The sequence below is a fragment of the Panthera pardus genome, unplaced genomic scaffold (genome assembly GCF_024362965.1).
Source record: "Panthera pardus isolate Hobbes unplaced genomic scaffold, ASM2436296v1 HiC_scaffold_6, whole genome shotgun sequence".
NCBI classification, from domain to species: domain Eukaryota; kingdom Metazoa; phylum Chordata; class Mammalia; order Carnivora; family Felidae; genus Panthera; species Panthera pardus.
The window spans coordinates 88,887,716-88,913,757 of NW_026526991.1; the positions used below are offsets into that span (position 1 = coordinate 88,887,716).

The 26,042-nt window shown below is 34.4% G+C and overlaps 1 protein-coding gene across 3 annotated transcripts in view; it reads right to left on the reverse strand.

Moving 5' to 3' along the window:
* Positions 1-4,137: 4,137 nt before the first annotated feature.
* AEBP2 (AE binding protein 2) overlaps positions 4,138-26,042 on the reverse strand; it is a 70,727-nt gene continuing 48,822 nt past the window's right edge. The window contains exons 4-9 of one of the 3 annotated variants that reach the window (XM_019452138.2): positions 21,813-21,999; positions 17,864-17,988; positions 11,594-11,661; positions 8,891-9,004; positions 6,262-6,288; positions 4,138-5,722 (exon numbers count right to left, since the gene is read on the reverse strand). In XM_019452138.2, the coding sequence (XP_019307683.1) occupies positions 5,677-5,722; positions 6,262-6,288; positions 8,891-9,004; positions 11,594-11,661; positions 17,864-17,988; positions 21,813-21,999 (567 nt within the window). In that variant the 3' untranslated portion in view covers positions 4,138-5,676. Of the gene's footprint in view, positions 5,723-6,261; positions 6,289-8,184; positions 8,396-8,890; positions 9,005-11,593; positions 11,662-17,863; positions 17,989-21,812; positions 22,000-26,042 lie in introns of those variants that run through there. The other 2 variants (XM_019452139.2, XM_053894634.1) reach the window with 2 other exon arrangements.

Consider the following 26,042-nt stretch of genomic DNA (forward strand, 5'->3'; position numbering starts at 1 on the left):
ACAAGCGATTCTCTTAACTCACTTTTCCACCTTAGAATGACTAAAGTTAAAGGTTGGTAATATTCAAGTATTGGTACAGGGCAGGGAAAAAAAGCACTGACATCCAGTTTATGTTGGCACCACCCTTTCAGAAAAACATTTCAGTAATAACAAACTTAAAATAGACACAACTCACAACTCTTTTAAGTAAGCTAATACTCCCTTTCCAGGAAATGACACTATAGAAATCTTTTCAACTATATTTTCAAGAATGCTGCTGTATTAATTACATGACAATAAATTTGTAAGCAATCTTAATGTTAACCAATAAGAAATGGCTAAATAATTTAAGGTGTATCACACCTGGCCATAAAAAAAGAATGAGATCTATACAGATGTCTTGAGTAAAAGCCAAATCCTAGAACTGAGTGTATAACAATTTAAGAAGCAAACACAAAGATTGGGAAGGAATCATCAAAATACTTATCTGGAGACCAGGAAAAGCGTGCTCAGTTGAAGGTAATGACTTTCACTTTTATCCCTATTTCTCATACTGTTAATTTCTTCATTTTTGCAAACATAATTTAATAACAAAGAAACTAAGATATATTTTTAATGACTATCAATGTTAAAGACAAATTCTGAATGAACTGCCAAGTGTTCTGAATTACATTTAAAAAGAAAATTAGACATTTTGGTTGATTTAGGGAAGAACATACAGTGAAAGAGATTCACAGAAACTTAACTAAGCTTTCTTACCTTCTATAAAGAATGACATTTACTACAATCTTTTAGGGGCATTATGCAGGTATTAAAAAGATATTTAGGTAATAAGAAGATAACCAATTAGGCTTTCTTAATCTCTGAAATTCAAGAAGACATACCTGGGAATCTCCTGACCCACTCTTCTGCAACACTCAATGACATTTATATAAAACTATCCACACTGGGCCCAGCTATTAAGAGTAAATACGCTCATGTTTTACAATCTATTATTATTCCTTTGCTACATATTCTCCAGAAAATTATTTCTGCTTTTCTAAAAGGAAAAAGACCCCAAATGTAAACTTAATATAAGAGCTATTAGGCATAGATTCATGAAATGGTTGTAATAAACATATAAATCCTTGGCAATTTCTTAATAAATTCATAAGATTTGTAAGACACATAAATTCATTAAGATTTTTCTTTAGCAGAAGCATATAAATATCAAAGAGAAAAAGGTCCTTGAGTGGGGACAATGCTCTGGGACAACAACACATTTAAATAAAGAAATCAAATGCTGGATAACTCCTTCAAAATACTATTACTTAAACATATTACTCATATCATAAATATAATTGAGGTCTTATTGTAATAAAAAAAATGGAGCTTTACCAAAAACTAAATTAAGCACCTTTTTCACAAAATTAAATAAACCAAAAATGGTTACAACTGAATATATAAAAATACAGCATCAGTAATCCTTTACACTGAGAATGCTTAGGCAAACTACAATTCCCTTTATAGGTTTATAAATAAAAGTACATAACATTATCATAGTATGGTTTAAGCTGACTGCTTCAACCCTACTATTGTTTTATGGACAGAATTCTTCAAAATATGTTACTATAACAAGTACTCACCTATAATACTCTTTCAACAAATCCTTTACAGACTATTTTGTGCCATGTATCATGCTAGGGACTGGCTGTAGCAGAAACACTGGAAACAACTTTATTGTTGTTTGTGTTGTTTATTGTGGTATTGCAATTGTACATTTATTTCCTCTCTCACATTGTGAAAAGCAGTGTGGTATAGTGAAAAGAATACTGATGTAGAAAAAAATGTGGGTTGCAATTCCTGCCCTAACCACTAACAACTCCTTTTTATGTTCAGAGTAATAGAACTATGTGTTATGTACCATGCAAAACTGATTCAGAAAAATCTGATTGGAGTATGTAAATATTTAAACAAATTTTTTTAATTAAAAATAAGAATACAGCATTTCATTACATTTTTAAGGCTCTGAGGCTCATAACCATTGGAAATGACAAAATACTCTAACCTAAAAAGAAAAAAGAATTCTGCATTCTGCAGGCTCTTATTTATATTAAAGCTATAATGTTAGAATTATATAACCTTCTACCAGGTCACAGATTCTTTAAGAATTAAAAAAGAAAAACATGTAAGAAATTTTCTAACAGGGGCGCCTGGGTGGCTCAGTCGGTTAAGCAGCCGACTTTGGCTCAGGTCATGATCTCACGGTCCGTGAGTTCGAGCCCCGCGTCGGGCTCTGTGCTGACAGCTCAGAGCCTGGAGCCTGTTTCGGACTCTGTGTCTCCCTCTCTCTGACCCTCCCTGTTCATGCTCTGTCTCTCTCTGTCTCAAAAATAAATAAAACGTTTAAAAAAAAAAAATTTAAAAAAAATTTTTCTAACAAATTTTATCCTTTTAAGAAATAGTCTCTAATTGTCTAGAAAAATATTTTTAATTTTCAAAATGTACTGTTTCCTCTCTCAAAAACCCACAACATTCAGGGTGCCTGGCTGGCTAAGTCGGGGGAGCATGCAACTCTTGATCTTGGGGTTGTGAGTTCGAGCCCCACATTGGGCATTACTTAAAAACAAAATCTTAAAAAAAAAAATTCAAATAACATATATGACTTAACTACTTTTCTAAAAAAAGACTATGTATGTATATTAGCATCTCTTTGTAGGTCTACAACCCTAGGCCTTCTTTACAGATAAATATCAGTTTTTCATACTGAGAATCTACCTAAACCAAGAATTTGTGTCTGCCTTTTAGAGAACTATGCAGTGGTATTAAAGGCTTAACAACAACAACAAAAGTTTATACAGAAAGCACCCAACTATTTTACAGACTCCAACCATATTTTTCCATTTAAAATTTTATCCGAGTATCTAACACTTCTGCTGATCATATATTATTAAAACAAGAATTCAAATAGCAAACAATAAAAGATGTTTTAAGTAATTGTGGCAAATTCTATCCTTTTAAGAGTACTTGCATATTTAAAACATTTTATTAAGGTGTGAAAGGGAAAAAAGTTTTACAGTCAAAGATTTACTGACATGATTATCAATGCTTTCAATCAGAGTTAAACAAATCTTAAAATACGCATTGAGAGTTAATTATTGTCCATTTTAATTTCCTTTCATCTGAAATTCAGAAGTCATGTGTCCACTTTAGGGAAGATTTATATATGAAAAAGTTTATTAGAAAAATAAACAACTTTAAATTTTACAATATTTTCCACTTCCAAAATTCTTTTATATAGAGCAAATGTGCCTTATGGTTTAAACATAAACTTGACTTACAAAATCTCATTTAGTCCTAAAGATACAAAAACACAAATGGTGAAATTGAGAAATTCAATGTAAAAATTTTTTTTAAAAACACCATTTGTTGCAGATACCTAATATGGCAATATTTACTGAAAAGTATAAACAACTTTCACTGAACTTAATGTACTGGTGTATTACCAAAATTAACATTATCAAATCAAAATGTAGATTAAGTTGTGTGGTTTAGGTTTATTTTTCCAAAAATTTTATCAACTATACCAGGAACTGGCAAATTTTTCCTTAAAAGGTCAGAGAGTAAATATTTTAGGTTTGCAGGCCCTAAGTTCTCACTACCCAACTCTGCTACTACAGGGAGAAAGCAGTCATACTTTCTCCTGAATGGATATACCTGTGGGCTGCACTTTGTCTGCTGCTGAACTAGACAATGGATTTTGAGTAAGAGATTATTTCAGGTGCCATATTACAAATATGTCACATATGGGGGTCAGGAGGAACAATATAAAAGAGTAAACATCACTAAATGAACTATTATAAATTAAAAATTTCACACTTATTTCCCAATCTTAATTGTATGTGTGTATATATACAAGTTACAAAACTATTTCATTTCAATTCCATATTCTTTTTGGTGTGTTAATATAGTATCAGACCAAAGTCAGATAAGCAGCAAAGTACCATCAGAGATTCAGTACTCAGAGGCTAGCTAATCAATAACCATGAAATTAGGTTTTGACATCTATAAATATTTCTACACGAAAAAATTAATTTATTTGCTGTGCCCCTAAAGAAAATGAGATGTATATTTCAGATGTCGTTTTAAAATTCAATTGAATTGTTACAATTTTGAAGCTAAATGTGATTTGCTTTGTTTTATTAGAAAAAATACTCAGGCAAGGTCTACAATCATCGGTCAATTAAGAATGACTTACAAGAACATGAGGCAATAAAATAAAAAATACAGGTACAAACTATATATCTGAAACACTTCTATTTGGCAATTTTATAACAAATCAAAATTTTAAAAGAACAAAGGAGATCGCAGATTACTTTGTAGATACAGAATAAAGCAATTGATGAAGTGCTTAAGCAAAAGAAAACAAAAAAAGTAAAACACACTGCTTTCCTTTTCTTTTTAAAAAATAAATCACATTTGCTACAGATCAAATGGATAATACCCTTATTAAACAACCATTCCAGAATGTCTTATAGTAGCAGTGCTTTTATTTGCACTTCATTTAATTTTATATGACTCATTTCATGTATATAGATAGCTCTTTACCCCACTGTTAACGAATAAAGTCTCCCATAATTTTTATTATTTTAAAAATTTTTTTAAAGTAAATGAGAAATGATTTATGTATCATGGAACCTTTCCCATTTTGGAACCAAAGGCTTAATTCTATATTTTTGTCTATTCTTTTCTTTAAAAAATTTAGTGTAAAAACTGCTGGTTTTTATATCACTGTAGTAAAGTGAAAACTCCTCAATCAGGAGTATTTTTCTGCAGTTTGACTGCATATAACCACATATACTTTACAATATGTCCTTCCAACAGTAAGGAAATAATTGATTTCACGGTCACTGTCAGAAATGAGTGCCATAATTCTATTATGGGTATAGGTCCTCCCTCAAAGACTTTCTGGAAGGATGTTCAATGTGTTTTGTTCTTATAGATATTAACAGTAGTACATAGTCCCTTAAGTCTGCAAAGACATTTATTGTTAAAGAAGGTGCTTTATTAACAATTCCTCTGGCAGCACTAGTGAATTACAATATCCTTCAATATTATTTCTACCCATAATATATACATTTAACTTTCATGCCTCTAGAAAAACATCTACAGTACATTTCATAATATAAAAATATATTACAAATCTGCTGAATTATTTACAAGCAATGTTCTATTATCTCTATGCAACATTTGTTTGATACAATACTAACAAGTTACACATATTTCCATTTCTGTAAGTTAAAAAAAATCCATATGGCTTCTTGCTTACCAAGCAAGAAAGTGATTTTATTTTCCTTTTCAAAACCAACTTTGGTGCATAAAGGATTCAGTTTGAAGATACTTAAAAAAAAAAAAAACAAAAAACAATTTTTCTTATGTTAAGATAAAACAGCTCATAAACCAAATGCTTTCCTCAGAAAAAAAATTAGAGGCTTATATAGGTTAAAATGAAAATATGAGGATTATTCAAATAATTTGAAATAGAGGTTTTTCAAAAACCGTTAACAGATTAGTTATATAGGTAAATATTAACATACTGTACTCCATGAGAAAACCCTAGTCCTGAAAAGGGAGCCACCAGACATACTGCAACACTCTTTAACAGAAATTTTCAGCCCTAATTCGATAGACGAATTTTTAGTTGATTGCAAATGTCGTTCACTGTTTGCTTAAATACAAATTGAACACTTTTCTTATCAGAGTTCTGCAAAAGAACACAAATGGCAACCAATCACATCTATTTATCATAATTATCTCTTGATAATTTTCATTGTCTAAATATTTCCTAATATGACTTCAACTCAACAGACACTGTCAAGACAAATATCCTTACAGTGCTTTTGGTATTTTAAGGGCACATGTTGTAATTGTTTTTCTTTCCAATATAAACTACTGTAATTGCTAAAGGGGGAAAAAAAAGCAGCTTAAAGCAGCAAGCATGCAAAGCCTTTAAGAAGCTGTTCCACTAAGTTGCCAGAAGAGTGTTTGCTCAGTCTCCCACAGTACCATTCCATGAAAATGTGGATATACAGTAATATATTAATATATTCCACAGAAGAGCCTACTTCATTCACAGAATGTTTACACTAAGCATAAATATTATTCTAAATACCGGATTTAAGAAAAAAAAAAAAGGAAGGGGGTTATGACTCTAATGTGCAACTTTTACTAAACCCATTGTCAGTGACTAAGACTGCAGGTGTCCCCGCTTGTTTGCTTTTTATGTATTTATTTATTTTTTACCTCTTCAACCTCTTCTGCGGCATTGTTCTAGAAAGAGAGAAAAAGGAATATTCTTTTATTGGACTGAATCAAAAACACATTAAGTATTTCAAAAGAGACATTAAAAACATTAATAAGATATAGGCAGTGTGATAATCACTGATCATTAAAATTTATTTCCAAAGCATTCATACATTAATGGATGCAAATTTCAGTTATATAATATAGCTTTTTAATAAATCCTTTTTATGTAGGCTAATGTGATTCTAAAAAAGAATATCATGCCTAACACATGCATGTTAGCCAACGAGGTCTTTAAAACTGATGTTTAAACCTTGAATAAATATGTTCTTTTTAGTTTCATTTTGAAGTTAATATATTTTTAGGTTTGTCATGCTTTCATTTTGAGATGTGTATAAGCCACAAAATATTTCTCCTAAAACAAGTTTGAATAATCACTTTATTCTTTTTACTTAATTTCACAAGTTCTCCAAATCAAAATCCAGACCTCGCTCACATGTTACACCACAGCAAATGTAGCCAGTTCTATTAATCTGTACCACTTTAGGAAAGACTCCATTCTAATTCCGGAATAGCAGAATCATGAAAATTTAGAGTCAAAATTAAATGTTAAGACCGGGGCAGGGGGCAGTAATACAGTTAAAGAAAATTAACTCTACAGATGCATTTAATATGTCTTAAGAACACCTTCATTACCCAAGAGTGACATCAATTTAGAATTGCAGACTTAACACTTTTCAGAACATACAATGCAATTCCTATGCTCTTTTGGACAATAGTTCTGCACCCAAATGGTTTTTTTTTTTTTAAGTTACTTTCACTAATATCTAAATTGCTTCCTATATACACAAAATAGCAAAAATAAGCTGTCTGTGAAAAAGGAAGAGCCTCAGAGAGGGAGAAGTAGAATGCAGGGAAGAAACACAAAAGTTAGTCTGAATCTTATAATTAAGATTCATGCCCCTTTGTCAACTCTCTGCCTAAGGGATGTTTACAACCAGTTCTAATAGCAGGGTGGCTCTCCCCAAATATCACTCTTTTAAAATGCTAATTTTAATTACTCCCTTCAAAGAGTAAGCAGAAATAAACCCTAAATTAAGTACCAGTAAATAAAGAATATTCAATTATTTTTCTCAAAAAGAAAAAGGTAAATCATGACTTGCCCGTATTTCTGATAGTGGATTTCCCTCAATCTCTCCTCTAAGGTAATTTCACCGTTTTTTATGCTAGTTAATTTCTCAATAACACAGTTCCATCACACAGAAAACAAGTTTTTATTGTACTTATTATTAGCATCTGCACTAGAAGATCTTTAAAACAATTTGCGGGGTTGGAGTGCCTGGGTAGCTCAGTCGGAAGCATCAAACTTTTCATTTCAGCTCAGGTCATGATCTCACAGTCGTTGGATCGACTCCAAGTTGGGTTCTATGGTGACAATGCAGAGCCTGCTTGGGATTCTCTCTTCCTCTCTCTGCCCTCCCCCTCCAATCAAAATAAATAAACTTAAAAAATAATAATTTGGGGGGAATAGGGAAAACTTAAGAATCTTGGGGTTTCCACAAGGCAAGTCCCATTCACTATGTGAGAATTTCCCTCAGAAGAGATCTTAAATTATAGAAATCCTATTAAACTGAATTACATTCCAGGAAGTTGAGTCATAGAATAAACAGAACCTTCAGAATGTTTAACTGCTACAGGATTTGACATAGGGACAGAGTCTCTTTATGACAGCTAAAATCCATACTTGGGATTATCAATTATACGCTATCTTATTCTTATTCAACCTATTCCTATGCAAAATACATATCAAGTTGAAACTGATTTTTAAAACATAAAAATCTGCTCATAAAGAGTGCCTTTTAAGCATTTTCCCCACTTTCTGAATCACCCTAGTATACATCATTTGGATGGAGGCAGTGTGGAGTTCAGTCATACCCTATCTGTGTAACCTTAGGCAAGCTATTTAAACTCTTGCCTCAGTTTTCCAATCTGTAAAACAGAGATAGTAACACCTACTTCACAGGCTGCTGTGAGGATGAAGTGTATGTAAAGCACCTAGCAAAGTGACTCAGCACATAGTCAGAAATGTTGGTCTCTTCTCCTTCCCCCCCTATACCTTCATAAGCACAGCACACTAAAACAAAGGTCAGATCAGAAAATTATTAGCAATGTGAACACTGAGCTTCCTCTTAAAAACAAACACAACAATATTTAAACTGTTCTAAAGGCTTGGGTAGAGTAGAAGTTTAAAAAATTCATCATTTATGGTATTTTAGGGCATTTGTGGTATAATCCCAGATCCATAAAAGTCTGGTATTGTAAAAAGAATTACGTATGTAAACAAAAGACACTTATTTTCAAAATAGTATGTACATTAGAATCTAAGCTATGTAAGATAAATCTGGAATTAAGTTGGCATATAAACTTTACCAAAATAATTATCTTTCTGGATTCTACAATTTATAAGCTTTTGTGATGTAATTTCCATATACAAAGCTCCAGAAAGCAAGCTATGCTTGGTACTGAAATTCAGTACTTAAAATTAAGTCCTAACCTTATATCCAAAAAGTTTAGGGAAATTTAAGATTATGATTCAAAAATTAAAACATCTAATCAAGAATTAGATTACCTGTATATGTTTGGATCCAAAAGCAAGGCAGTATCTTTGGGTAGCTTTGATAAATGAACTACTTTAGTTTTTAATTGATGTCGTTCACTTTCATTCACCCACACGTCAGGCAGACTATGAATTAAAAAACAAGTCATAAATGAAATAGCATTCATTTTAAACTTACCCTTTATATAACTTCACATTACCCAGACTTTTCCATTAGCGTGACTGAGCCACAGAAATTAACAACCTTCTCAGAAGCCAAAGAAATAGCAACGGGATGCGGAGTCCCAGGTAAAAAATGACAGTGAAATTTCAGGCATGAATTTGGGAATGAATTAGGAATTTTTGGTGGCAAAGCCATATCAAACTTAGAAACACATATTATAGAACACTGCCTTGTCTTTTAGTTCAATGAGTAAATGTCATACTTGAGCTTGACTTGATGGAGTTTTTCTTTTCTTTTTTTTTTTTTTTTTTTTAATTGAAGTACAGTTGACATCCAGTGCTATTTTAGTTTCAGGTATACAACATAGTAATTCGACAATTCCAAAAATTACTCTCTCACCATATCATATTATTATAGTAATATTGACTATATTCCTTATGGTAACACCAAGTTAAGAAATAAGTAAACACGAAGTAGATTAAACTCTACTTTAAAAAAATGCACATGACCAAAATCCTGAATTCAAAGAAATTCAATCCTATCAGGAAATTCAAATAAAAGCAATTTGATTGATATTTATACTGATCAATATCCAAAATACTAAAAATACACAGATATACACAGATATTTGACTATACTTTAAAGAAACTGTTTATAACCTTAACATAAAAAGAGCTCTTACAAATCAGTATGAAACAGGTGAATATTCATCAGGGAAAAAGGAACATGATAGACAAAGGATACAAACCAACAATTCACCAAAGATAAAAACAGTTTAAAAATTATCTTATTTGTAATCAAAGAAATATAAAATGTAAGAATGATAACAGTGTTAATAACTAGAGAAATAAGCTCTCTAATGTAGTGGGTAGGATTATAATTGGCACAAATTTTCAGGAAGGCGATGTGTATTGAAACCCATCAATAATTTGCATAGTTTGTGTACTGGCTGATCTTAATATCTCTTTAACAGCAGAGAAAAACGGGTACCTTTAGTGTTTCAGGAAAAAAAGGAGTTCATTAAATAAGTTTTACACAGCCATTTCAAAATATTTTACAGTAGCATTTCCACAAAACCTGGATGGAGGGGATGTGTGTGGAAAATATGTTCTACGTTAATGGAAGTTTGATAGTCACAGGATTTAAAAAAAGCTAGATTTCTTTACTAATATGCTAGCATGTATTGTAAACTCTCAAATCTATTGAAGAACTCTTAATTCACATCACATTAACATCTCCTTAGAATGAAGTCTGAGAAACAATACTGTAGAAAAATACTGAGTAACAAAAGATAAATGTTAACCACATACTATTAATTTCTGAAAAACCAAGTATACACAATGAGAGTCCATTCATTCATTTATTCTATTCTTGGTATTTATTGATTTTACCCCAAACTTCTATGATTTATATACCTTTATTACCTTTTCTAACAAAAAGAATTTTAATAAAAACATAAAAGGAGGGGCACTTGAGCAGCTTAGTCGGCTAAGCATCCGACTCTTGATTTTGGCTCAGGTCACAATCTCACAGTGCGTGGGTTTGAGCCCTCAATCAGGCTCTGCGCTGACAGTGCTGAGCCTGCTTGGGATTCTCTCTCCCCCTCCTCCTCCTCTTCCTTCTCTGCTCCTCCCCCAACTGTGCTCTCTCTCTCTCCAAAATAAATAAATAAACATTAAAAAAAAAGATAAAAGGAAAATTAAACACAAAAACATGAAAAACCTAAGGATTTTCAGGGCCAGAAAAATATAATGCTTTTGGAAAACAAGCCAAATGATTTTTCTTTATCATTGTGAGCTAGAAAATGTTTAGAACGTTTTTAAATGACTCAAACACAGGCAAAACTAAGGCTGCTTGCGTACTGCCTGAGGGTCATCTAAAAATCATAAAAATAATTACATTCTAAAAATGATTAAAAATTGCTACAACTTTTATTGAAAACAGAAACAGCTAGTTGTAAAGGTTGTAACTTGAGTCAGGTACTATAAGAACTTCCACAGATTCTTTAACCCTGACAGGTCAAAATGTTTTGCAGTCTAATTTCTGTAATTCTTTTATATTCAAACACAGTAACTATTCAAACACAGTAGATATTTGAGTGTAAGATCATAATAAAAATAAGAGAGTCTATGGGGCACCTGAATGGCTCAGTCAGTTATTAAGCATCTGACTTCAGCTCTGCTGTCAGTACAGAGCCACTTCAGATCCTCTGTCCCCTCTCTTTCTGCCCCACCCCCAAAACGTGCACCTGTATACTCACTCTCTCAAAAATAAACATTAAAAAGAAAATAAGAAGGATGCCTGAGTGGCTCAGTCAGTTAAGCGTCTGACATTGGCTCAATCATGATCTCATGGTTTGTGAGTTCGAGCTCCGCACTGGGCTTTGGGCTGACAGCTCAGACCCTGGAACCTGCTTTGCATTCTGTGTCTCCCTCTCTCTCTCTGCCCCTCCACAGCTCGCACTCTCTCTGTCTCTCTCAAAAATAAACATTAAAAAAATTTTTTTAAAGAAAATAAGAGTCTATTAATTATACAGTATTTCAAATACTTACATGTCTTCAGGCATCCAGTGAAGCAAAAGTTTTATCTTTCCAGAATCCTCTTTTCTCTTAGCTATTACCTAGTAATGATATAAGAGATCATAAAAATTATTTGTAAAACATTATTTTAATGCATCAATAAAAAGCAGTTTTGATTCTAATTAAGAATTTTTAAGTATTCATATCCTGGACCAGATATTATCACAGAATTTTGTTCTCACCTGCTTTAATAGCAGCTTCACCTTTTGATCATATATTTTCACAAAAGAAACAGAGAAAAAAGGAGTTGAAAAAATTTTGTATGCCCAAATATTAATACCATATTATCTTTATTAAGGGACTGAAAAATGCTATTTATTTTACTATTAAAGTCTGAAGATTAGCTAGACTGCCAACCAACAATGCATTAGTTGAAAATTTTTTTTTTTAATTTTTTTAATGTTTATTTATTTTTGAGACAGAGAGAGACAGAGTGCAAGTGGAGGAGGGGCAGAGAGAGAGGGAGACACAGAATCTGAAACAGGCTCCAGGCTCTGAGCTGTCAGCACAGAGCCCGACACGGGGCTCGAACCCACGAACCATGAGATCATGACCTGACCCGAAGTCGGACGCTCAACCGACTGAGCCACCCAGGTGCCCCTAGTTGAAATATTTTTAAAGAATAAGATGGTAAAGAAAAAAGAACTGCGGAGATGGGAGAAGTCTATAATTTATGACTAAGATATTTGTTGTTTGCTTGGGTGTTTTTGTTTGCTGGTTGGTTTGTGTTACTTTAAATGAAACAGCCAATCAGTGTTTAGGTTCAATTATAAGGAATCTACAGATCGACCTAAATTAAAAAGACCTACATAACATAAAGTATGAAAAAGGGAATATACTGGGGTGCCCAGTTAAGTGCCCAACTTCAGCTCAGGTCATGATCTCGCGGTCCGTGAGTTCAAGCCCCCCGTAGGGCTCTGTGCTGACAGCGCAGAGCCTGGAGCTGCTTGGAATTCTGTGTCTCCCTCACTCTCTGGCCCTCCCTGGTTCATGCTCTGTCTCTTTCTCAAAAATAAATAAAACATTTTTAACAAAGGGTAATATACTGGTCATTCATTACTAGATTCTGAAAATTAAGATAATGCTTAAATAATAACTGACCAAAATGGTATTTTGTAACTCTTACAACTTCCATATTAGCAAAATTAGCACTGTAGTGTTCTCATAATCGAAGTCTCAGTATTTTCACCAACTTTAAGCTGCAAACAGCCACCTCAAAATATGATGAAGTATTATATTAAAGTAAAAACAGCACTTTATACATCAATAAAACCTATAATTCCCATTACTTAAAAACCAATAGTTAGGTACTCTAATTCTAGACTTGATAATAAGATTAATTTAAAAGACTAAAGACAAATCTGAGGATGCTGAAACAAAACACCTCTACAAAAAATTATAATATAAAAACAATGCAAACCAACTGACTAGTAACTAGGATTCTGCTGACCTCTTCTGGAGAAGGCTCAGAAGAAAATGTTTCAATTAAAGACGACAAATTAGGCAAACTGCATATAGCATAGTACCACCTCACACATATATTTTTCTGCAAAACCGTTTCATTATCTACACAGGTATTTCCTATAAATGCTTATTTGATTACTAAGGAAACTTAAAATTGCAGTTCGTATTGAATATCTGACTGCTAAAAGAAGCGATTCTGTTTAACACATACCACCTCCATCAAAACCTTTCTAGTCATGGAACTTGGGTGAACCTGTCCACCTAACTCCTTTTTCTTTTTTTTTAATTTTTTTACATTTATTTATTTCTGAGAGACGGAGAGATAGAACGTGAGTGGGAGAAGGGCAGAGAGAGAAGGAGACACAGAATCCGAAGCAGGCTCCAGGCTCTGAGCTGTCAGCACAGAGCCCAATGCGGGGCTCGAATTCAAGAGTTGTGAGATCATGACCTGAGCTGAAGTCAGACGCTTAACTGACTGAGCCACCCAGGTGTCCCACTCCTTTCTTTTCTATTATGTCCACGAAGACCTGTTCCCAGATTGATGCCTCTTCCATCCACTTTCCTCAGCAAAAAGCATTCCTCAAGATTACACTCTACTTTTGTGGCTCTTCCTTAGTCAAGGTCCTTCCACAAGGTCACTTGAGATGCAAATCATCCCTACTCCTTAGTTTTTATGGAAAAAAAACTTGTCATACCTTGTATGACAAACATAGGTATGTTCTTAAAATCTCTCAAATGTTTTCTACAGCTAAAAAGCTTATGTTTTCATCTTCATAAATGGTTTTGTCCACGTAAATTAAAAAAGAATTTTTCCAGACTCCTAGTATAATCACCACTATTTTTAGGTCCTTCACTTTTTTGATCATAACTATTCCTCCCATGGTGAACCTAAGGATTTCATCACAAGGGAGATGCTCTAATGAAAGCATGTGAATGTTGATGCTTCATTTCTTAAAACACAACTGTACTCATCATTGTCACCACTATTCCCTAATATGTAGAGATACTTGCTCATTACCAAACCATTATTTCATCAGATTTATTGTCCTTTAAAATCAGTGATAAGCCCAAATCTCACTCCTTAGACTTCTTTATTTATACTTAGTTCCTACATGATTCTATCCAGTCTGATTCCTTTAAATACCACTAATATGCTGAAAACTTACATATTTGTACCTGTTGCCGTACTTCTCTGAGCTCAAACTCTTACATCCATGTGCCTAAGTTAAAGAGGGAGTAGATTCTCTACTGAATGTATCAAAATTATAGATCTTGACACTCCCCTCTCCCCCAGTCTGCTTTCCCCAAAGCCTCTATTAAATAGCAACTCCACTATTTTGCCCAGTTGCCCAGGCCAGAAACACTGTGGGCATCCCTTACTTTCATTACCAAACCTGACATCTGATCCATCATAATTCTGGTTAGTAGTACTTTCAAAAGATATCCAGAATCTAACCATTCTCCACATCTAACCATTCTAAGCATCTCCACCATAACCATTCTGGCCTTTTCTCACCTGAAATAAAAAGGCTGATGTCTCTTTCCCCCACCCTGACCTACATTCTGTCCTCAACACACAAAACAAGTGAGCACATTAAAATCCACATGAATGAGGGGCACCTGGGTGACTCAGTCGGTTAAGCGTCCGACTTCAGCTCAGGTCATGACCTCAGGGTTTGTGAGTTCTAGCCCCATGTCAGGCTCTGTGCCGACAGCTCAGAGCCTGAAGCCTGTTTCAGCTTCTGTGTCTCCCTCTCTCTCTGCCCCTCCCCTGCTTGCGCGCTCTCTGTCTCTCAAAACTAAACATTAAAAAAAAAAATCCATAAGAGAAAAGAGATCAGTGAGTTCACCAGGGTAGGGGATGGAGGCAGAGATGAACTATAAAATTACAGTAGAAAACCTCTGAGTGATGGGAATGTTCTGTATCTTAATTGTGGCGGTGGTAGTGGTTTCACAGGTAAGTACAATTGTCAAAACTCATAGATAACTGTTTAAGTGGGTACAATTTTATTACACCTCAATAAAAATTATTATAAAAAAAAAAAACATCAGACCATGGCTACTCCAATTTCTTCAATGGCTTCCCATCACACAAAGAATAAAAGCCACAGTCTTAGTCAAACAAGGTTCTCCCCACTCTGACTTAACTCTTACTCTCTCTGCTTTCGTGCATACTTGGCCTATTTTCAAACATACTTGGCATATTCCCACTTTGCAATTCTATATTTGATTTTCCCTCTAGTGATGATGTTCATCCCCCTAATAACTGAATGGTTCACACCCTCACTTCCTCTACTATTTCATCTTATCATGTCTCTTCCACTAGACATAGTTTATTGTTTTGTTTTAATCAGTTTTGTTCTCTGCTGTATCATTAGTACAAAGCAGGTGCTCAGTATTTAAGTGAATGGACAAATGAGTACTAATGCCATACTATGGGTCTGGTGACCACAACTTACTTATTGAGCTTTGAAAAGAAGAACAATTATAGACCAAATCATAAGCCTACGTTACCAAACTTCAAAGGAGGACTTCAACCATCACTGCTGAACAAGCCCCTGATCTTGCTGAATCCCAACAAAATTCCCATTACAGCCATTTTAACTTTGGTCTTCACAAACTCTGTTTTTCCTTTCAATACTTTTGTTCTTATTTAGATAACTGTATTTCCAATTTTTTTTATATTTATTTTTGAGAGAGAGAGACAGACAGAAAGACACACACACACACACACACACACACACACACACACACACACACACACACACAGGATCCAAAGCAGGCTCCAGGCTCTGAGCTGTCAGCACAAAGCCTGACGTGGGGGGGCTTGATCTCACGAACCGTGAGATCATGACCTGAGCCAAAGTCAGACACTTAACAGACTGAGTCATCCAAGTGCCCCTCCAATATTTTTTTTAATCCAATTTTTCTTCATAGAGAATATACAGTTTCACCTTTCCTCAAACCCAAACTCACACCTCTCATGTGCTCCAATCTCAGAGCAATGATTCCCTTGCTTTGTGTCTAATCTTCTACATTTGTTGCCTTTAATTCTGGCAATCATAGTCAAAACTGGGAATTTTTCATTGGAAGTATACACAAATGAAAAAGTAAAAATGCAATGCAACAAAACCTCAAGGTTACAGGAGATGGAAAAAACAGATATTCAAACCAGCAGAGAAATTGGTATCAATATGATCTTTTGTATTTTATCCTTGTGTATTCTGATTGATCTAAATACTAAAACCTAAATTTAGTATATTTTATATTTCAAGAGTCAAAACAATCTCTTTCTCCAGAGATTCAAATCAACAAGGTCTGACCTAAAATTTACCTCAGGGTACCTGGGTGACTCAGTTGGTTAACCATCTGACTCTTGATTTCAGCTCAGGTCGTGACCTCACGGTTCACAAAACCAAGCGTGGCCCACGTCGGGCTCCACACTGCATATGGGACCTGCTTGGGATTCTCTTTCTCCCTCTCTTTCTGCTCCTCTCCTCCCCACCCCCACCCCCGCTCTCAAAATAAATAAACATTTTTTAAAAACACTAAAAAAAATAATAAAGATGACTGCATAATAAAACAGCAAAGGGCCTGGGAAAAAAGAACAACTCTGTTACCTCCTAGCTAACCAAAAATAGTTACTGCTTTTTCAAATTTGGTACTTTTCCTATATTGAACAACACAGTCATTCAGCAAATAAACGGACTACTATGTGTCAGGAACAATTACAGAAACTTGGGATACATCAGTAGAATAAATAAATAAAAAATCCCTCCTTCAGGGCACCTGGGTGGCTCAGTCAGTTAAGCATCAGATTCTTGGTTTGGCTCAGGCTGATCTCACAATTTCATGAGTTCAAGCCCCATGGTGGGCTCTGTGCTGGCAGCACAGAGCCTGCTTGGGATTCTCTCTCCCTGCCCCTCCCCCACTCACAATGTCTCCATGTCTCTCTCTCTCAAAATAAATACATAAACTTAAAAAAAAAAAAAATCCCTCTTTCATAAATCTTTAATTTTATGGCCATTATCTTATTTCTTTAGATGTGTTTCTGAGGCTGAAGGAAAAGCATGTAAGCACTCAGGGATAAGACTTAAAAGAAGTCTAATACTCTAACTTTACAAATGAGGAAACCAGAAAAGACACCTAATTATAAGGTCAAAGCCTGATCTGCAAATGCCTACAAGCCCAAATGTCACCCTAATATTCCTAAATAGCTCAAATTAAAGGCTAAAATATTCAATTGAATCATCAAAATGTTGAACTGTGGGGAATACAGTTGACTCTTAAACAACCCAGAGGTTAAGGCTGCCAACCACTCACCCAGTCAAAAACCCACATATAACTTTTGACTCCCCAAGAACTAACAGCCTACTGTTGACCAGAAACCTTACCGAAAACATAAACAGTCGATTAACACATATTTTGTACATTATGTGTATTATATACTATATTCTGACAATAAAGTAAACTAAAAGAAAACACTAAAATCATAAGGAAGAAAAAAGACATTTACAGTACTTTACTATGTTTATTGAAAAAAATCTGTATGTAAGTGGATCTGTGCAGTTTAAACCCATGCTGCTTAAGAGTTAACTGTATTTGCTTTACAACCAACAATACAAGTAATTTTTAAAATACTGATAAAGCAGAACTTTTTGATTTTGTTAAAATATATATTCTAAGGTTTTGAGCAGTTTAGAAATGTGATTGTGAAAGTCAAAATACATGTTCTTGCAGACCTACATAGATAATTAAAAAACAAAAACAAATACTTACAGTACTATGAAAAACAACACTGTGTCCCTTCCCTAAACTTTCTATATGAGCTGAGAGGTTAAAGCATATGGCTCGATGTCTTATCGCATCCAGTGTTTGTGCATCGAAGAAATCATGTGGTCGTGCTAAAAGTCAACACAAAAGAAGTAAAGAATATTTAGAAAAATGTAACAATTTGCCAAACAGCCAAATAGTCCATTTTCTACAAAAATGTAATAAGTAAGGGTTAAAACAATTAACAAGAATCTATCTGGTGTTTAAATAAAAAATTTTATTTTGCTTTCAGAACATGGGTTCTAGCTGACAAGAAGAATATACAAAAGCTAATGAGTGAATGTGGCTTAATTGTGCCGTTTGGTGTGGGAGGTTGTAACCTCAGACCTCATGATTCCACATTTCAGCTATCTTTTCCATGTAATTTCATATTTCACTCCAGCATCTTGCCTGAGCACCAGTCCTGCATTTTCAACAATCTGATGAGTATCTCCATCTATCAACACACTGAGATCTAATTCACCACAGCCAAACATATAACATGTATGTCAGGAATACTCTATATTTATAAACATGTAATCAAAAATTTTCCAAATTTGGGGCACCTGGCTGGCTCAGTGGGAGGAGCATGCGACTCTTGATCTCAGGGTCATGAGTTCAAGCCCCACGCTGGGTGTAGAGATTATCTGAACAAATAAACTTAAAAAAAAATTCCAAATTTGACAAACTGGTAATATTACTTTGGAGTTCTTGACAATTATTTTCTTGACTGTAAATAACTCTTCCAATAACAATCTAAGAAAATTATGAATACATCCTTGAATGCCAATGAGTCCGCCAAAATTCTTTCTAACTCCCAACTCCACCAGTTATTAGCTGTGCAGCTTTAGGCAAACTGCTTAATCTACTTGGCCTGTTTCCTTATTTGTGAAACGGAGGTAACAACAGCTATAGTTTAGGAAAAAGAAATGCATGTGAAAAATGCCTTCATAAGTCACAAAGCAGTTTATATTAATAAGCTTATACTACTTTTAAAAATAAACTCACAAACCTAGAGTAAGCTTTAGTGTAATCACAAAACTATACACTAAAGGTTTAATTTGGTAAGAACATTTTTTAAATTTCTATTTTCATCCCGCTAGTATTATTATAAATTGTGCTATTTTTATTCCTAATAAGAACATTGCTCACAACAAGGAAAATGAATTTATTTTACAATTGCGGAGCTTACTAATACATGTAATTTTTCAAGATCATATGTAATTAAGAATTACATTTTATTGACATTAAAAGAGAGGGCTTGATTTCCTGCTACAGCATATTCTGAATTACACGGATGCTGATTTACCACACTATTCTGATTTACTACTATATGAAGTGGATTTTCCTCTACTAATCATGGAGTTCTCAGAACACCTACACAAATTCACCAGAGCTTTTGTGGGGAAATGTTTCACCAGTTGGCATACTCAATACAACAACCTAAATAGCTTTTTTTTTTTTTTACCGGATCTTTCTTCAAAAGGAAATAAGCAAAACAACATCAAGTAATAAACTAGCAAAACCCACAACACTAGGAATGCAACAGGAAATCAGTAAGAAAAAAATATCTGACATATACGGAATAAAAAAGTCATGATTTTACTTAAACACTGAGAAACAAATTCCCTTCCTGTTAGATTTGTAGCTACTGGGAGGAAAAGAAAGCATACTCTATTCTGTCCATGCTCTCCAAATACACTTTTTCCTGAGCATGATAAGCACTTAGGAAAAATAGAAACTAAAATAATAGTCTCCAAAGCAGGTCTTGTCATGATCCATTAGGGTAAGGGAAGAAAATAGTATCACTACTTTTTTTTTTTTTCCATCTCAATGTTTTTTTCATATATCCTTCTTGGTGATTGTTTTATAACGTGCATCAGCAGCATTACCTGTGTGTACTGTGTAAGTACATGTTGGGAGAGGGTGCCCAAGCATTTTTTTTTGTTTTTCTTTTTAACTGATGAGCTGTACAATCAAAAACTTCTGGAGACCACAAAAATAGAGGCTCTATTTTCCTGTGGTTCAGAATTAAACATACCATCTGATTTCTTTTTTTGCCCTTCAGGTATGGTATTATGGGTATCCTTCCCAAGAACAGTACCATAGTTATGTAAAAGAATATTCTTAGGAGATGCATTCTAAGAATCTATGTTGTAATCAGAACAAAAAAACTACATATATAGGGAGATAAAGCAAATATGGCATATTCTCTAAATGAAGGATACGCAAGTATTTATTGTACTCTTCTTTCCACTTTACTTTGAAGTATGTTAAAACAGAAAAGCTTCGAAATAAATTTTATAAATTGTATCAAAGAGAAAATGACTTAAGCTGCAGTTCTACTGTTCATTGATATACTTCTCTCTCAGTTGAGTGAAAATGACCTTTCTGAATCACATGAGGAAGGCACTAGCAAAGTGATGATTTTACTACACTGCTACAGATAGGCACATTTTTAAAGAAGGAATGGACTGCAACAGCAGCAACCCTGCCATTCAAATCTTAATAGTGACTGCTCACAACGACAGCTCCTGAATCTTTTAAAGCTCATATACTCAGGATTATCTTTATTCTCCCCCCATAAAACAGGAAACAAAAAGACTGTTTTTCCCCACCACTCTCCCTATACAGCCTGTTTTAGTAGTTAATACTGGAAAAAACAACACTCTCAAAAGAGGCCATATACTTAAGCAGGCACCAGTCCCTCCTTCTCTAAGAAAGAACTAGATATTTAACCCATTCTCTTTAAAAGAACTAGCAAATTGCATAGATACTACCAAATAATACGAAAAGTCAGTAAGTTTAAATGATTACTACGTATACACAGAGATGAAAATAGTAATGAGGCTATTGAGTCAAAGAGGCGGGAAAGTGATTCTCAACTTTGAATACCATAATATATATTTAGCAATTTTCTGTGTGATTGCAAGTACCACATCAATATTCAAGTAAAAAAAACCAGATGTAATTTCTGTTTTTCTAAAAGGAAGTCAAAAGGAAAATGGATCCATAACCTAAATTCAATAGCCAACTTTGAAAAATAAACATTTATTTCAAAAATAAGAAACTTAAAAGAGAGCTTAGAAAAGTTTGTCACCCACGGTTTGTTCATTTGTCCACTGTAGCTCTGTAGTAACAAAAAAAAATTGAACATTTTAGAGACAAGCCTTCTAGTCTGGATTAGTGTCTGGAGTCTCTTCTACGTTCTAATCAAATCCCAAGAGAAAAGGTAAGGTACAATCTATTTTTTTTCTATCTAGTTCACCCTTGCAGTGGACTCCCTTTCAATAACAGCTTCAGTCAATTCTCGCTCTCCATTCAGGATGCTCTGAGTCAGCCAGCACACCACAAACCAGGCAGAGTGCTAGGCTGTGGAGCTTCAACATCAATTCCTGCTCCCCACGTATATAAAACTTATCATCTAGACTATATCCTAAATATTGAGGATACATTTCATAATCTGGTAATTAAACATATTAACATATGTGTTACAACACATTTAAGTACAGAGACACACACTACAAATAGTTTTGCTATTCACCCATACCACTGTGCAGCAGATTGGTTACTTTTACTTCATTATTACCTTTAACATGTTCAAATTTTCTAAAATACCAACACCGCCATATTTTAAATTTTCTTGTTTTACAGCAGAATCAAAGGAACCCTCAAACTCTAACTGTATACAGACTTTGTATTCTAAGGCCACATATACTTACCCTCTCTTAACTAGAAAGGTAAGACAAAACATATATCACTGAACTCTCACACTAACACCCAAGGGATCCCATCTGTTTATTACTGTTAACAAAAATACACAGAGTTAAAGAACAGTAAAACCTGAATTTGCATGAAAGCCCAACATAGAAACAAAAGCTATCTACTACATACAGATTTTTAGTGAAAAACTTACGTAATGAACGTCGTCTTTTGTTCTTTAATTTTCTCCTTTTGTTCATTCCAGCTTTAGAAGGAGATTCTTCTTTGGCCTTTGGCTGGCTAGAAACTTTTGAGGAGTTCTGCTGACTGAAGTGTGTGGGTACATGGCGAGCTAGCCCTCCCTGAGAAGCAAAGCTGGCATTGCAGCCACCAACAACACACTAGATAAAGATAAAAAAGGATGTCAGGGATGCTATGCAAGGCACAAGTATATGAAGGAGTGAATATTCTGTTATTTTCAGAAGTAAATGAGTAACACTATAGAACTATTCCAGATAGAAACTACGAGAGATTACTACACCCTTTCTTTTTATAAGGTGCCCCAAATAATACATATTAGGCAGTGGCAGAGCTGGGAAATAAAACTCTAGTGTCACGACTCTCCAGTTTACTGCTCTTCCCACTGTACACAAGACAAAAATAGTGAGATCTTCTTCCCAGAAAAATCAGGTTTTGAATTAATCACTTTGCTAAGAAAAACAGTTAACTTTTTTTAAATCAGAGAATTACATATCCTGACAATTACTTGGGACTCCTAGATTTCTTTTTTAATGTTTATTTATTTATTTGAGAGAGAGAGCACGAGAGCGCGATGAGCATGGGAAGGACAGAGAGAGAGGGAGAGAAAAGAATCCTAAGCAGGCTCCGTGCTGTCAGCACAGAGCCTGACGCGGTGCTCAAACTCATGACACGTGAGATCATGACCTGAGCTAAAATCAAGAGTCGGATGTTTAACTAACTGAGCCACCGAGGCACCTGGGGACTCCTAGATTTCTAAAATTATTTTTATCTTAACCATACATCCTACTTTAATACGTTCAGCAGCCTCCCTACTGTTCTACCCTGTTGTAACAGGGAAGAAATACAGTGATACTGACTTTTAAACAATTAGACCCAGCTACTCCGAGAAAACTTACCCTCAGGGTTGGTTTTACCCAACTCGTTAAGTTCCATTAAATAATACCTCTTTAGCCTTCAGCACTTGCCAAGACTGAGATAACTACCCAAGTCACCTGGCAGATCTGCTACTCCAACAATGAATGCAGAACGTTTAGATATCACTAAAATTATAATAAACAAATTAGCTACAGTACAAAGTGTATGACATCTAACAAGTGAATGTTAGTAATTAAAACAAATGCCATTTACAAAATGATCACCACAGCAAAATTCATAGCTAGATTTCCAGGGGCTCTTCTATTGGTAACTAAGCCAATTTACTTAGATTCTGACTTGACAACCAAACTCCAAGCATCCAAATCCGCCAAATCATGTCAAACACCAAATAAATCTATCACATTGTTCCTAGGTGGTTCAACGTACAATAGAGTTTATCTAGATAATACCACAAAAAAATGTACATGTTTCCAGGCTCTTTCTTTCAATCCAGGCAACTTTACCATTTTAAACTTCAACTCTCTACTAGGGATCATATCTTTATTCACTCTCTCTAAATCTTCCCAACTTAAGAAAAGCTCATCCCTTTGCAACTACATGGATGGAACTTGAGGGTATTATGCTAAGCGAAATTAGAGAAAGACAAATATCATATGACTTCACTCATATGAGGAATTTAAGATACTAAACAGGTGAACATAAGGGAATGGAAGCAAAAATAATATAAAAACGAGGGGGACAAAACCTAAGAGACTCTTAAATATAGAGAACAGAGGGCTGCTGGAGGGGATGTCGAGGGGGGATGGCTAAGTGGGTAAGGGGCATTAAGGAATCTACTCCTGAAATCATTGTTGTACTATATGCTAACTTGGATATAAATTAAATAATAATTAAAAAAAAAAAAGCTCATCCTCCTTTGAAGATACTCTCACACTTTCAGACTGCTTATCTACGTATCGCAATTAATCCTTTCTTCAGGTATTTTGAAGGCAAGAACATACTTTTATGAATATATATACGTATACATATGTGTGTGTGTATCCAGAACCACCTTGCAAATCATAGCTATTTCTAAATATATCTGAAGAACTCAACTATTTATAGATTCTGGTAAAACTGATGCTGGCTGAAACATTTCAGAGCAAGCCCCTCAGGCAGTGTCATTCATAAATATTCTATTTATTCTGTATACAACAGACCTTTTATGGGCTTAATGGCACTCAGCATTGCTAATAAAAACCTCTGCCCATTCTAAGGTGTACACTAAGAGGCAGAGGAATGATTCAAGGTTTTAATTCAAATACTTATTTAAAAAAAAAATTTTTTTTTTTAAGGGCACGGGGCAGGGGGACCAGAGTGGCTCTCAGTCAGTTGAGCATCTGACTCCTGGTATCGGCTCAGGTCATGATCTCAGGGTGGTGGGATCAGGTCTGTGTCAGGCTCAAGCACGGAGCCTATTTGGGGATTCCTCCCCCCCCCCCCATTTGCACACGCGAGCTCTCTCTCCCTCAAAATAAAATAAAAAATATTTACTCTATGTACTGTGCACCATGCAAGATGCTAGAAGTATAAGGATGAATAAGACACAGTACCCCCCTGAAAGAGCTTACAATATGTCAGTAGGCATATGACACCTTAAAGAACTACAGTTAGGCTTAGGGGGCAGAGTGCTATGGGAACCCTGAAAAGGAGCAATTAACCATATCCAGTGCTTGAAAGTATTTCACTCAATTCTTTTAATACTTTTTTAAATGTTTATTTCTGAGAGAAAGAGAGACAGACAGTCGATCAGTTTGAGAAAGTGCACGTAGGGGAGGGTCAGAGAGAGAGGGGGACAGAGGATCCAAAGCAGGTTCTGTGCTGACAGCAGACAGCCCCAAGTGGGGCTCAAATTCAAGAACCACAAGATCATGACCTGAATTGGAGTTGGACAATTAACCAACTGAGCCACCTAGGTGCTCCTCATTCAAGTCTTACAATGACCTTATCAATAGTGTTACCCTCAGCCTATATCAAGAATGTTCAGCTACAGATTCTGGCGATGAAAAGTTTAGCATCTAATGGTTACTGAATTCTTAGAATTAAAAAATTTATATTTAAAAAAATATATATATTTCAAGTGCCAAGAAAAAATAATGCTTTTTAAAAGTTTCCATCTCCTATTGATTACCACACTGCCATAGAACGACACTGTCCACAAAAGCCACTAGCCAAATGTTGCTACTTAACACTTTAAGGCAACTGTAACTAAGAAACAAAATTTTAATTTTATTTAAATTAATTTTTATTTATTGAGGTGAAATTCATGTAACACACTACTTTAAAGTGTATAATGCAGTGGTCTTTAGTGCATTCACAACATTGTATAACCACCAGCTAGCTCCACATCCTTGTCAACACTTGTTATTTTCAGTTTATTTTATTAATCTTTTATTGAGGAGGGCACCTGTTGGGATGAGCACTGGGTATTGTACGGAAACCAATTTGACAATAAATTGCATATTAAAAAAGAATAAATAATAAATAAATAAAATCTTAAAAAAGCAAAAAAAAAAGTAATCTTTTACTATTAACATTCAGGCCAGCCCTTCCATTTTAATTTTCAATTAAATACCTGATACTCAATTTCACTACTGAAAAACTTTTAAATGTATCTGCAATAGCTTGCTACGTGAATCTACCTCTCCAACTACAAATTTTTGAAATCTAAATAAAGATCAAGTATTAAGCATCTGAAATGAGAAGGCTTAAGTAAAATTACCCTCATGGGTTAGTTTTACACTGTCCAATACATTTTAATCATTAGATACCTATAGTACTAAGCACTTGAAATATGGCTCTTCTTAAAAAATATTGTAAGTATAAAATATGCACTGAACTTTGAAGATTTAGTACCCAAAAAAGCAAAAACTTTCATTAATTCTGTATATTGCTAAGATGTTGAATCAATACAAGGAGTTAAGCCAAAGATATTGTTTAAATTATTTTCACCCATTTCAATTATTTTAATGAAACACTGGAGAATTTAAAATTATATATTTGGTTCACACATATTTGTGTTACACAGTACTGCACAAAATAAAGCCACAGAGTATTTATTTTTCTTACTTTTCAATTTTAGAAGATATCATCCTTGTATTTCCTAACATCTACTTTAAAAACATACATTAATTGTCTTTGGTGGCCCATGTGTCAGATACTTTAAGGAATACAATATAAGTAAGATAGTCTTTGCCCTGGAATTCCCAGTTTAATATTGGTTATTCAAACAAATCTGCTGGAAAAACATCACATTTCAAACTTCCGA